Source organism: Nomascus leucogenys, chromosome 17, assembly GCF_006542625.1.
Source record: "Nomascus leucogenys isolate Asia chromosome 17, Asia_NLE_v1, whole genome shotgun sequence".
NCBI classification, from domain to species: domain Eukaryota; kingdom Metazoa; phylum Chordata; class Mammalia; order Primates; family Hylobatidae; genus Nomascus; species Nomascus leucogenys.
Genome location: NC_044397.1, coordinates 32,484,795 through 32,497,904, shown reverse-complemented (window position 1 = coordinate 32,497,904; position 13,110 = coordinate 32,484,795). Strand labels below are relative to the sequence as shown.

Sequence of the window (13,110 nt, the reverse complement as noted above, 5' to 3'; positions counted from 1 at the left end):
GACGCCCTTAGGAAATTATAGCTTGTCTGGAAAGCACTTGGGCCTGTCGGAAGACAGGAAGAGAGAGCAGCTCGGGAAGGAGAGGAGGGGCCTCACAAGTTACCTTGCTTCCAGTTCGTCATCTTCCATCTTCCGCTGCTGGGCCTGTGCTGTGCTGCGTAACCTGTCTTCCCTTATTTTCTCCTTGATAGCTTCTTCACGTTTATACGCATGAAAGAGCATGTTCACAAAGAAGACGTACATATTACTGACCCACGTGTTGAGCTCTTCCTTTCGATCATCCTTGGGTCTCTCGTATTTCTCTAGAATAGAGTTTTGTGAAGCTGAACATGAATACAATCCTGCTATAAATTGGGAGTCTGCGTGCTGTTTCTCGTTCTGGCCTCCCTGGGGTGGGCCCCCTTCTCCTCGGCCAGGAGAGGGGAGAGGAGTAAGGCCACTGCTTCCATGACTACCTGGAACAAGGCAGGGACCCAGCAGATCCTGGCTGGGATTGTCAACCTTCCCTTTGAGTTTCCTGCTACATCGTTTTGTTTTTGTTTTGGAGACAGAGTCTCATTCTGTCACCCAGGCTGGAGTGCAGTGGCATGACCATGGCTCACTGAAGCCTGGAGGAACTCCTGGGCTCAAGTGATCCTCCCATCTCAGCCTCCCTAACAGCTGAGAATATAGGCATGCACCACCACACAAGGCTAATTTTTTTAAGTTTTATTGTGAGACAAGATCTTGCTCTGTCATCCAGGCTGGAGTGCAGTGGCACCATCATGGCTCACTGCAGCCTCCAACTCCTGGGCTCAAATGATCCTCCCACCTTGGCCTCCCAAGTAGCTGGGACCACAGGCAGGTGCCACCACGCCCAGGTAATTCTTATTTTTGTTGTAGAGACAAGGTTTCGCTATGTTGCCCATGGTCTCAAACTCCTGAGCTCTAGTAATCCTCCCATCTCGGCCTCCCAAAGTGCTGGGATTACAGGCGTGAGCCACTGCACCCGGCCTAGGTCTTGGGGACAAAATATTCAACATCTTTTACTTATTCAGAGTTTGCAACCCCTTTAAGACAAGGATAGCTATGTATCCGAGTGAATCCTCTCTCCTAGAGAACCAGATAACTGGTTACTCTCACAAAAGTAATTTCCTAGTAGTTATAGTTATCCCTCTCTATCTTCCTTGTCTAGGCTAAAGAATCTCTAAATCTTAAACTACCGTAATTTTTTCCATCTTTTTAAGCAATTCTGGTTATCTATTCACTTGGAAGATTTTAAAATTCAGAGAATCAAATTATACGCAATCCAGGACTCTAAGGTCGGAACAAGATTTTAAAATTCAGAGAATCAAGTTATACGCAATCCAGGACTCTAAGGTCGGAACAAGACTGAATGTGAAGGAAGATTCCTTTTTTTTTTTTTGCTTGGTGACACGGTCTCACTCTGGCACCCAGGCTGGAGTGCAGTGGTGCAATCACGGCTTACTGCAGCCTCGAGCTCCTGGGCTCAAGCAGTCATCCTGCCTCAGCCTCCCACGTTGCTGGGACTACAGGAGTGTGCCATCGTACCTGGTGAATTTGGGTATTTTTTTTGTAGAGACGGGTTCGCTATGTTGCCCAGGCTGGTCTCAGACTCCTGGGCACAAGTGATCCTCCTGCCTTGGCCTCCCACACTTCTGGGGTTACAGCTGTGAGCCACTGCACCTGGCTGCAAGATTGTCTTGTGTTCATTCACGAACTCTCAACTAGACACCTACAAGCTGGAGGACAGTAAGTCACGGCTGCCACAAGCAATAATCAGATGAAATGGTACTGGAAGAGATGCCACATGGGTCAAGGGGGTCCTTGACAGGAGACAGGGCAGGAGCCACAGGCCTGGTGACTGGCACACTGGACTTCAGGGAACAACCAGAGAAATCCAGGGCAAAATCCAGTTGGAGCTGGGACTAGAGACCACTTCCCCGTAATCAGATCAGCAGGAAAGCACATTAGCTGGGGTTCCGTTTTCAGTTCTATTTCTGTTACAAGAACTGTGCATCTTGATTACGGCATCGCAGGAATGCCCGGTCTCTGCTGGGATGCCGAGCTCTGCAGGGGAAAATGACACAACCCACAGATTCGCACCAGAGGGAGAAGAAACCTAGGACGACGAGGGGTCGCAGAGGCCGAATGCGAAGAGTATTTCAAGAAGCTGACAGTTTTCCTGACTATGGAGAGATGGGTTCAAGTGACGGCAGGATTCCTGGCGGTGGCAACACGGAGTCACTGCTGATGAAAAGCGGCCTTCAGTGGCCTGGGGAGGGCAGTGCCACGTGGAGCAAGCTAAGGGAGACACAGGAGAGGTCCTGGAGAAGGGATGCACATATACAGCCCCCTAAGATGCCTATCAGCAAAGGGAGCAGGGAAACAAAGTGGGATCTAGAGGGAAAAGTGAGAGAAGAGTTGTTTCCTAACTGGGCATATAGAGCACATGTGCCGATGGGAACGATCCATTCAAGGAGGAGTAACGGAAAATGACAGGCACTGTAGAGGGGATACACAGGTGAGGCCTTTGAGAGGACAAGGGCCCAGGATGGAGCCTTTAAAAGTTCACCATTGAGTGGGTGGCAGGCCACAGAGAGACGCCATCAGAAAAGGGGGAGGGCCAGACGCGGTGGCTCACACCTGTAATCCCAGTGCTTTGGGGTGCCAAGGCAAGAAGATCACTTGGGCCCAGGAGTTCAAGACCAGCCTGGGCAACATAGCAAGATCCCATCTCTTTAACAAAAAAAAAAAAAAAAAAAAAAAAAAAGGCCAGGCGTGGTTGGGCTCTACCTGTAACCTCAGCACTTTGGGAGGCCAAGGGGTTCAGATCCAGAAGTTCTTGGATCCAGGAGTTCAAGACCAGCCTGGGCAACAGAGAAAGACCCCACCTCTTAAAAAAAAAAAAAAAAAAGCCCGGGGTGGGTGGGCTCACACCTATAATCTCAGTACTTTAGGAGGCCGAGGCAGGCAGATCACCTGAGGTCAGGAGTTTGAGACCACCCTGGCCAACATCACGAAACCCCGTCTCTGCTAAAAATACAAGGCGCAGTGACGGGTGCCTGTAATCCCAGCTACTAGGGAGGCCGAGGCAGGAGAATTGCTTGAACCCAGAAGGCAGAGGTTGCAGTGAGCTACGATGGTGCCACTGCACTCCAGCCTGGGCAAGAAAGTAAGACCGTGTCTCAAAAAAAAAAAAAAAAAAGGAAAAGAAAAAGAAAAGGGGAAACACCAGGGCTTGTTTAATCATGAAAACAAGGCCACCTGCAACTGGCAAGGCCAGCAAAGTGACAGCGGAAAATTCCCATAACATTGATCATCACTGGATGACCCTGAGGAAAGGAGAGGAGTGAGGTTGGACGTTCACACAGACACGGCTGAGGAATCAAAGCAGAAGGAGGAAGTGCAGTCAGCAGAGAGAGACCTCCAGACAGATCTTCCCAGGATAAAGGAAAACATAACAAAAGAGGAGGATGAGGAAGTGAATAAGGGTTGTTTGTTGTTTTTAATTTGAGCACCTTTAAAAATCAAAGAGAACGAGACCCTTGAGAGAGAAAAGTTGCCTGTAAGAAAACAATATAGTCAACAGCATCAGACTGAGATGGGCGTGCAGGGCCCAGGGGAGGCCCAGCTGTCCCATACTGGCCTCTGCCCTAACAGACTGAGTCAGCACAGCAAAGTCATGCCTTGAACTTGAACTCCAAACCAGGGAGGAGAAATGGAAGCAGCTGTACCAGCCTCATTATTTAAAAAGATGGTTGTGCTGGGTGTGGTGACGCCTACTTGTAATCCCAGCTACTCGGGAGGCCGAGGTGGGAGGATCGCTTGAGCCCAGGAGTTCAAGACCAGCCTGGACAACATAGCGAGACTCTGCCTCTAAGAAAATAAAAGATTAAAAAAAGATGGTTGTAAAACAGCATAGACATTATATAATTCATAAGCAACAGTTTGTAAATATTAAGGTTCTATAATTAAAATACTCACCACTCTCAGATGAAAAAAAGGTGATCCCTTTTCCAGTCAATTTAAAATTCATTTTGGAGACTCTTTCATCACTTATAGACTTCTTGATCTTGGGCTTTTACATTTAAAAAAAATCATAAAGTAAAATATTACGTTTACATCATTATGTGCTTAAAACTACTTTTTTACACTTTAATTAATTAGAAAATTATTAATGAGGCTGTTCTCCTTGAGCTAATCTGACTTTAATTTGACTTTTTTTTTTTTTTTTTTTTTTGAGATGGAGTCTCACTCTGTTGCCCAGGCTGGAGTGCAGTGGCACGATCTCGGCTCACTGCAGCCTCCACCTCTCGGGTTCCAGAGATTCTCCTGCCTCAGCTTCCCCGGGTAGCTGGACTACAGGCATGCGCCACTACACCAGGCTAATTTTTGTATTTTTAGTAGAGACAGGGTTTCACCATATTGGCCAGGCTGGTCTCGAACTCCTGAACTCAGGTGATCTGCCTGCCTCGGCCTCCCAAAGTGCTAGGATTACAGGTGTGAGCCACCACACCCAGCCAATCTATATTTAACCTGAATAAAATATTAATATTTATACTATTAATGAAATGAATAACAGAATTATGGCACTTACTGAAAGGATCTCAAAACAAAAACCCAAAGACTTGAAAATGTCACCTGGGCCTGTTGGGACAGTATTTATTGTATAAAATTAACCAAACTGGCTAGGCGTGGTGGCTCACGCCTGTAATCCTAGCACTTTGAGAGGCCAAGACGGCTGGATCACAAAGTCAGGAGATTGAGACCATCTTGGCTAACATGGGTGAAACCCCATCTCTACTAACAACACAAAAAATTAGCCGGGTGTGGCGGTGGGTGCCTGTAGTCCTGGCTACTCAGGAGGCTGAGGCAGAAGAATGGCGTGAACCCAGGAGGCGGAGCTTGCAGTGAGCCGAGATCCAAGATCGCGCCACTGCACTCCAGCCTGGACGACAGAGCGAGACTCCATCTCAAAAAAAAAAAACAAACAAACGACAACAACAAATTTAACTGTACTTAGACCCATATATTAATGGCTTTAATTATTATTACATTTTTTGCATTATTATTACATTATTATTGCATTATTATTACATTTTTTGCATGCCACCAGGCCTAGCTAATTTTTGTATTTCTTAGTAGAGACGGGGTTTCACCATGTTGGCCAGGCTGATCTCGAACTCCTGACCTCAAGTGACCCACTCACCTCGGTCTCCCAAGGTGCTGGGATTATAGGCGTGAGCCACCGCGCCCGACCTAACGGCTTTAATCACCACGTGTATGCCCTAACCCCCTAACATTTCTACCTCCAGCTGGAGTTTGCCCTTGAACTCCAGTCTTGCCTCCAGCCGTGCTACTTGGGCATCAGTTCAGGCACCTTAAGCTTAACTTGTCCAAAATCAACCACTTAATTTTGCTCCCAAAACTCAGCCCCCTGCCTCCGTCTTCCACATCATCATAAATGGCAACTCTATTCTTCCAATGCTCAGCCAAAAAATCTTGGACTCATCTTTGCCTTCTCTTTCCCTGTCAACCCCTGCACCCTTCAAAACACCTCAGACCTCAGCCCACCCTAGTCCCAGTCACTATCACCTCCCACCGGGATGGTGCCAAGAGCTTCCTCACTGGTTTGTCAACAGTGAAGCCTCAGAGCCTCCTGACGCCTCTGCTCAGACGGTGTCCCATCCCATCCCACTCACCCAGAATAAACGCCAGGGCCCCACCCAGCCAGATGCTCTTCCTGTCACTTAGACCTCGTAACTGGGAAGAAGCATAGCTTGCGGTAACCGGTGCTAATTCTGGAGTTACAGTGCCTGGGCACAAAGCCCCAGCGCCATGACTTACTGGTTATGCAGCTGTGGCCAAGCTATTGAACCTCTCTGGGCCTGGGTTCCCTCCTAGAGAGAATCACAGTACCTGAAGGTCACCGGGAGGCTGAGCTGGTCCCTGGGGACGGCTCGGCACCTGGTAAACACCCATAAACGCTATTACTGCTGTTCACTTGCTGCCGCGTCCCCTCCTCACTGGAACGTAAAGTCCATGAGGGCGTGGGGTTCTGTTCACTGCTAGGTCCCCAGCGCATGGTAAAGAGCTCTTCACAGAGCAGGCACTCGGTAGCGGGTGTCTCTACACGGTTACTTGCCAAGACAAACCTCTGATTTCCTTATTTTGTTACTATCAGGTGAGAGTTCTAACTTGCTGGAAGATGACCTGGCACTGTCAGAGTGAGCAGCATCCGATTCGTGGCTTGTGACCGCGCTGGGACTCTTGTTCTGGGCGTCCTAAGCAAGAACAAACACACGTGTCAGAGGGCTTCTGGTTTCCATAGAGATCCCTACAGGCATACACACACACGCGCGCACACACACACAATATTTTAATGGGCTGTAACTGATTTACAATGAACTACACATAAAGGGTACCCTTTGATGTGTTTTCACACATCTTATACCTGTGAAACCATCGCCTCAGTCAAGACAGTGAACAGAATCAGGCACAGTGGCTCCCGCCTGTAATCTCAGCACTTTGGGAGGCCAGGGTGGGCAGATCACCTGAGCCTAGGAGTTTGAGACCAGCCTGGGCAACATAGCAAGACCCCATCCCTAAAAAAAAAAAAAAAAAAAATAACAGGCCAGGTGCATTGGCTCATGCCCGTAATCCCAGAAGTTTCAGAGAATGAGGTGAGCGGATCACTTGAGGCCAGGAGTGCAAGACCAGGCTGGCCAACACGGTGAAACCCTGTCTCTACTAAAAATACAAAAATTGGCCAGGTGTGGGGGTGCACACCTGTAATCCCAGCTGCTCAGGAGGCCGAGGCAGGAGAATCACCTTGAACCCGGGAGGCAGAGGCTGCAGTGAGTCAAGATTGTGCCACTGTACTCGAGCCTGGGCAACAGAGCAAGATTTTGTAAAAAAAAAAAAAAAAAAAAAAAAAAACGAATACAAAAACAAAAAACCACACACACGCAGTAAACTTTTAAGTACCCAGCCCGATGCCCCTCATGGATGTGAAGGCTTCTCCACGCTGGCGACTGGGAATGCAAACTACTCCCAGCCCTGTGTGAGTCCTTGAGGTTCCTCCCCTTCTTCCTGGTGGCTCTTCCCTTAGGTGCCAGCTGTTCCCTCACATGTGTGCACACTCAGCTGACGGCTCAAGGGGAGCCTTCTGCACATCTCTGGAGCTTGCTGTCCCTCTTCATAGCACGCTTACCTCTGTGGAACAAAATTCTACCTTTGCCTCCCCAAATTACTAGAGTGTGTGAAACTACCGTGAGCTGAGCAAGAAGGATCAGCTTTGGTAAGTTTGAAGCTGAGCCTCTCTGTGATCTCTAAATCACACTCCCAAGTTGTTGGTCAAAAGGGAGCAGTGATTCCCTTGGAGCATGACATGAATGGTCAGTTTCCAGTGTATTGTTAGTAGAGACGGGGTTTCACCACAGTTGTCCAGGCTGGTCTCGAATTCCTGACCTCAAGTGATCCGCCCACCTTGGCCTCCCAAAGTGCTGAGATTACAGGCGTGAGCAACCGCACCTGGCCTGGGTGTCCATCCTCGTGAGCAAGCCCTGGGGACCTGGTTAGCATCCCACGCACACTCAGGAACTGTTCGACAGGTCTGCTCTTGGGCAGGCGTTCCACTCTTAGAAACACTGGATCCATGCAACGAAACATCTCCTAGTAAAACACCTCGGACTTTCTAAAGTGTGGTCTAGTGGCCCACCCAGCATGTCGGTATGCACTCTCACCTTCATTAGCAACTCTCTGCTGTGGCTGGGAGTCCGCTTCCTGGATCACGGCCAGGAAACACATTTTCCCGAACTAAAAAAATCTATATACACTTCCAAAATGTGAAAAAGACATCTTGGCCGGGCACGGTGGCTCACACCTGTAATCCCAGCACTTTGGGAGGCTGAGGCAGGAGGATCACTTGAGCTCAGGAGATTGAGACCAGCCTGGGCAACATGGCAAAACCCCATCTCTACAAAAAAATACAAAAAGGCCAGGCACAGTGGCTCAGGCCTGTAATCCTAGCACTTTGGGAGGCCGAGGCAGGTGGATCAACTGAGGTCAGGAGTTCGAGACCAGCCTGGTCAACATGGTGAAACCCTGTCTCTACTAAAAATATAAAAAATTAGCCAGGTGTGGTGGCACATGCCTGTAATCCCGGCTACGCAGGAGGCTGAGGCATGAGAATCACTTGAATCCAGGAGGCAGAGGTTGCAGTGAGCTGAGATCGTGCCACTGCACTCCAGCCTGGGCAACAGAGTGAGGCTCTGTCTCAAAAAAAAATTAGCTGGGTGTGGTGGCACATGCCTGTAGTCCTAGCTACTCAGGAGGCTAAGGTGGGAAGAGCGTGTGAGCTCAGGAGGTCAAGGCTACAGTGAGCTGTGATTGCACCACTGCACTCAAGCCTGGATGACAGAGTGAATCCCTGTCTCAAAACACATAAAATAAAATTTTAAAAGGAAAAAGGAAAGACTTCTTAAATCACTTTCTGGAAGGGTTAGTAAAGCCAAGATAGTTCTGATGATGGTTTAAGCATTCCAGAATAAAGCCATTCCTTGCTTTGTAATTCTTTTGTTTGTTTGTTTTTTGTTTTGAGAAGAAGTCTTGCTCTGTCGCCCAGGCTGCAGTGCAGTGGTGTGATCTCAGCTCACTGCAACCTCCGCCTCCTGGGTTCACGCCATTCTCCTGCCTCAGCCTCCCCAGTAGCTGGGACTACAGGCGCCCACCACCACGCCCGGCTAATTTTTTTCTAGTTTTAGTAGAGACGGGGTTTAACCATGTTAGCCAGGATGGTCTCGATTTCCTGACCTGGTGATCCGCCCACCTTGGCTTCCCAAAGTGCCGGGATTACAGGCGTGAGCCACCGCGCCCGGCCCTCCTTGCTCTGTAATTCTAAGATTACCTAATTCTAAGATATTATGTGTTACCTGATTTAGTATTGTATAAATAGTTTCATGTTTATTTCCAGACACATCATCAGTTGGAACATTTGTATAGGATTTAGTCACTTGGTCAGTAACACAGATGAATGCAAAGCTTAAGAGAGCTTCAAAGAATTCCAGGAAAACCAGCTGAAATAAAATAAAACACAAGAGTTTCCATCATTCTGACACACCTGGAGACAGAGCATTGATTGATTGGTGTTATTTCCTGACATCTGAATATGCACACATGCAGACATGCAGACACATGCACAAAGACACACAAATGCACACACATGCACAGACACGCCACAGACGCACACACACACACGCACAGACACGCAGACAACACACAGGCACACACAGGCACACACACGCACAGATATGCACACAGACACACACACATATATTAGGTACTTGTGTTCAGACTGCTTTCAATCAAATCTTGGTTCTTAGGCTGGTCACAGTGGCTCACATCTGTAATCTCAGCACTTTAGGAGGCTGAGGCAGGAGGATCGATTGAGCCTAGGAGTTTGAGACCAGCCTGGGCAACACAGTGAGACCCGTTCTGTACAAAAAATTGTTTTTAAAAAATCAGCCGAAGGCCGGGTGTGGTGGCTCACACCTGTAATCCCAGCACTTTGGGAGGCTGAGGCAGGCAGATCAGGAGGTCAGGAGATCGAGACCATCCTGGCTAACACGGTGAAACTCCATCTCTACTAAAAAAATACAAAAAAAACCCCAAAAATTAGCCAGGCGTGGTGGCAGGTGCCTGTAGTCCAAGCTACTCGGAAGGCTGAGGCAGGAGAATGGCGTGAACCCGGGAGGCAGAGCTTGCAGTGAGCAGAGATCGTGCCACTGCACTCCAGCCTGGGCAACAGAGTGAGGCTCCATCTCCAAAAAAAAAAAAAAAAAAAAAAAAGCATCAACGAAAAGGCTAATAAAAAAAAGAAAAAAAAATCTTGGTTCTTTGTTCTTGGTGTCCATGGCAAAACCAACAGACTGAATTGGATCTGTACCATTTGTGACAGCTCTTTACAAACCTCAGGTTCAAAGTTGCTGTCAGTTCCATCATATATGAAAGGATTATCCTCTGCTATGACCTCCATAAATGTAGCTGCTGTTAATTCTTTATTTATCATTTTAAAGTCCTGTAAAAAAGAAAAATCATAACTGCCTATAATTATAAACAGCTATATGTTTTAATGTCAATTTATATCAATACAATAACTGAGAAAGTATACCAGAAATTAATATCTTTTTTCTTTTTTTTGAGAGACGGACTCTCGTTCTGTTGCCCAGGCTGCTATGCAGTGGCGCAATCTCAGCTCACTGCAACCTCCACCTCCTGGGTTCAAGTGATTCTCGTCTCAGCCTCCCAAGTAGCTGGGACTACAGGCACATGCCACCACGTCCAGCTAATTTTTGTACTTTTTAGTAGAGATGGGGTTTCACTATATGTTGGCCAAGCTGGTCTCAAACTCCTGACCTCAAGTGATCTTCCTGACTCGGCCTCCCAAAGTGCTGGGATTACAGTCGTGAGACATTGTGCCCAGCCATAAATTAATATCTTAAAACTGATAATTTTGAAAAGCATTCTGGATTAACATTGGTATTTACGGCCAGATATGGTGGCTCACACCTGTAATCCCAGAACCTTGTGAGGCCGAGGTGGAAGGATCACTTGAGCCCAGGCATTGGGGATCAGCCTGGGCAACATAGCAAGACCCTGTCTTTACAAAAAATTAAAAATGTAGGCCCAGCATGGTGGTGCATGCCTGCAGTCACAGCTACTCAGGAGGCTGAGGTGGGAGGATCACTCAAGTCCAGGAGTTTGAGGCTACAATGAACTGTGATCATAACGCTGCACTCCAGCCTGGGTGACAAAGCAAGAACCTGTCTCAAACACACATACACACACACACACACACACACTCACACACACAGAGAGGTATTTACCTCTCTATCCCTTCTCTAGTACCTCCAAAATAACAGCAGAGTATTTTTTGGCATCAGAACAGGACGTAGAACATGGGAGAACAGAACATGGTGCAGGTGTGAAATATTAACACAATGCTGTAGGCTGAAAAGCACCTGGGGAAACGACGTACTGCACAACAAAAGCGATTTGACCATAGAATGATTGACATGAGGAAGAGTTAAGCTCCTAACCACACAGCACTGCTTGAAGTCAGTTTCCAAGAACCTATCAATAATGTTACATGGGGCCGGGCGTGGTGGCTCACACCTGTAATCCCAGCACTTTGGGAGGCAGAGGCAGGCGGCTCACAAGGTCAAGAGATCGAGACCATCCTGGCCAACATGGAGAAACCCCATCTCTACTAAAAATACAAAAAAATTAGCTGGGCATGGTGGCGCGTGCCTGTAGTCTCAGCTACTCGGGAGGCTGAGACAAGGGAATAACTTGAGCCCAGGAGGCAGAGGTTGCAGTGAGCTGAGATCGCGCCACTGCACTCCAGCCTGGGTGACAGAGCAAGACTCCATCTCAAAATAATAATAATAATGTTAAGTGAGGACTTACTGTACCCAAATGTTCAGGTTTCAATATTTTTTTAAAAATCACTCATACCGACCAGCCTGGGCAACATGGTGAAACCCTGGTCTCTACTAAGAATACAAAAATTAGCCTGGCATGGTGGCACGCACCTATAATCCCAGCTACTTGGGAGGCTGAGGCAGGAAAATCACTTGAACCAGGAGGCAGAGGTTGCAGTGAGCTGAGATTGTGCCACTGCAGTCCAGTCTGGGAGACAGAGCAAAACTCCGTCTCAAAAAAAAAAAAAAAAGAAACTCATACCAAGAACCAGGAAGATCTCAAACTGAATGAAAAAAGAGGATCCACAGATGCCATCACCAAGATGACGGAGATGTTACAATTGACTGACAGAGACTGTAAGACAGTCATCACAAAAATGCTTCCATGAGGCTGGGTGTGGGGGCTCATGCCTCTGATCCTAGCACTGTGGGAGGCTGAGATGGTTGGATCACCTGTGCTCAGGAGCTTGAGACCAGCCTGGGCAACATGGTGAAACCCTGTCTCTACTAGCCAGGCGTTGTGACATGCACCTGTAATCCCAGCTACTCGGGAGGCTGAGGCAGAAGAATCACTTGAACCCGGGAGGCGGAGGTTGCAGTGAGCCAAGATCATGTCGCTGCACTCCAGCCTGGGCGACAGGGCAAGACCGTCAAAATAATAATAATAATAATAATTCTTCAACGGGCAATTGCAAACATGCTTGAAACAAACGAAACGATGAAAAGGGCCAGGCACAGTGGCTCATGCCTGTAATCCTAGCCCTTCAGGAGGCTGAGGCACGAGGATTGCTTGAGCCCAGGAGTTCAAGATCAGCCTGGGCAACATGGCAATAACCCGTCTCTATAAAAAGTAGAAAAATTAGCTGGGTATGTTGGCACACACATGTAGTCCCAGCTATTCAGGAGGCTGAGGTGGGAGGATCGCTTGAACCCGGGAGGTTGAGGCTGCAGGAAGCCAAGATTACACCACTGCACTCCAGCCCGGGTGACAGAGAGAGACCCTTGCTCAAAAAAACAAAACTATTTTCCTACAGTTAGACACTAGGTTATTATCCATTTTTCATATGTATACAACATTATGAAAATGTAAAAAACACTTTATCGTTAGTATTTGATTCTGTTTAATCATTTGTATTCCCACAAGTACAAATCATGGAACAGGCCAGGCACAGTGGCTCATGCCTGTAATCCCAGCACTTCGGGAGTCCAAGGCGGGCAGGATCCACCAAGGTCATCCTTGCTAAACACAGCGAAACCCCATCTCTACTAAAAAATACACAAATTAACTTGGCATGGGTTGTGCACGGCCTGTAGTCCCAGCTCTTGGTGGAGGCTGAGGCAGAGAAGAATTGCCTGAAACCCAGGAGCGGAGTTGCAGTGAGCCGAGACCACCAACCTGCACTCCAGCCTGGCAAAAGAGCGAGAATGTTCAAAAAAAAAAAAAAAAGAAAAGTATCATGGAATCAAAAACAACCAATAGTTATAGTATGAGAAACATTGTATAAATAAGATGTTGTCACATTTTCCCAAGTAATAAACTTTTAAAAATTCCTTTTTCGATAAACTATAATTGTTTTAAATGACATTCATCCTCCCCACTTCCTTTTTTTTTTTTTTTTTTTTT

The 13,110-nt window shown here is 47.5% G+C and overlaps 1 protein-coding gene across 1 annotated transcript in view; it reads right to left on the bottom strand.

Annotated features, from left to right (window-relative positions):
• Positions 1–13,110, bottom strand: part of LOC115830801 (radial spoke head 10 homolog B2-like) — a 39,589-nt gene that overhangs the window by 1,924 nt on the left and 24,555 nt on the right. The window contains exons 13-17 of the mRNA XM_030795581.1: positions 9,974–10,107; positions 8,937–9,080; positions 6,159–6,287; positions 3,988–4,081; positions 104–302 (exon numbers count right to left, since the gene is read on the bottom strand). Coding sequence (XP_030651441.1) covers positions 104–302; positions 3,988–4,081; positions 6,159–6,287; positions 8,937–9,080; positions 9,974–10,107 — 700 coding nt within the window. The remainder of the gene's footprint in view (positions 1–103; positions 303–3,987; positions 4,082–6,158; positions 6,288–8,936; positions 9,081–9,973; positions 10,108–13,110) is intronic.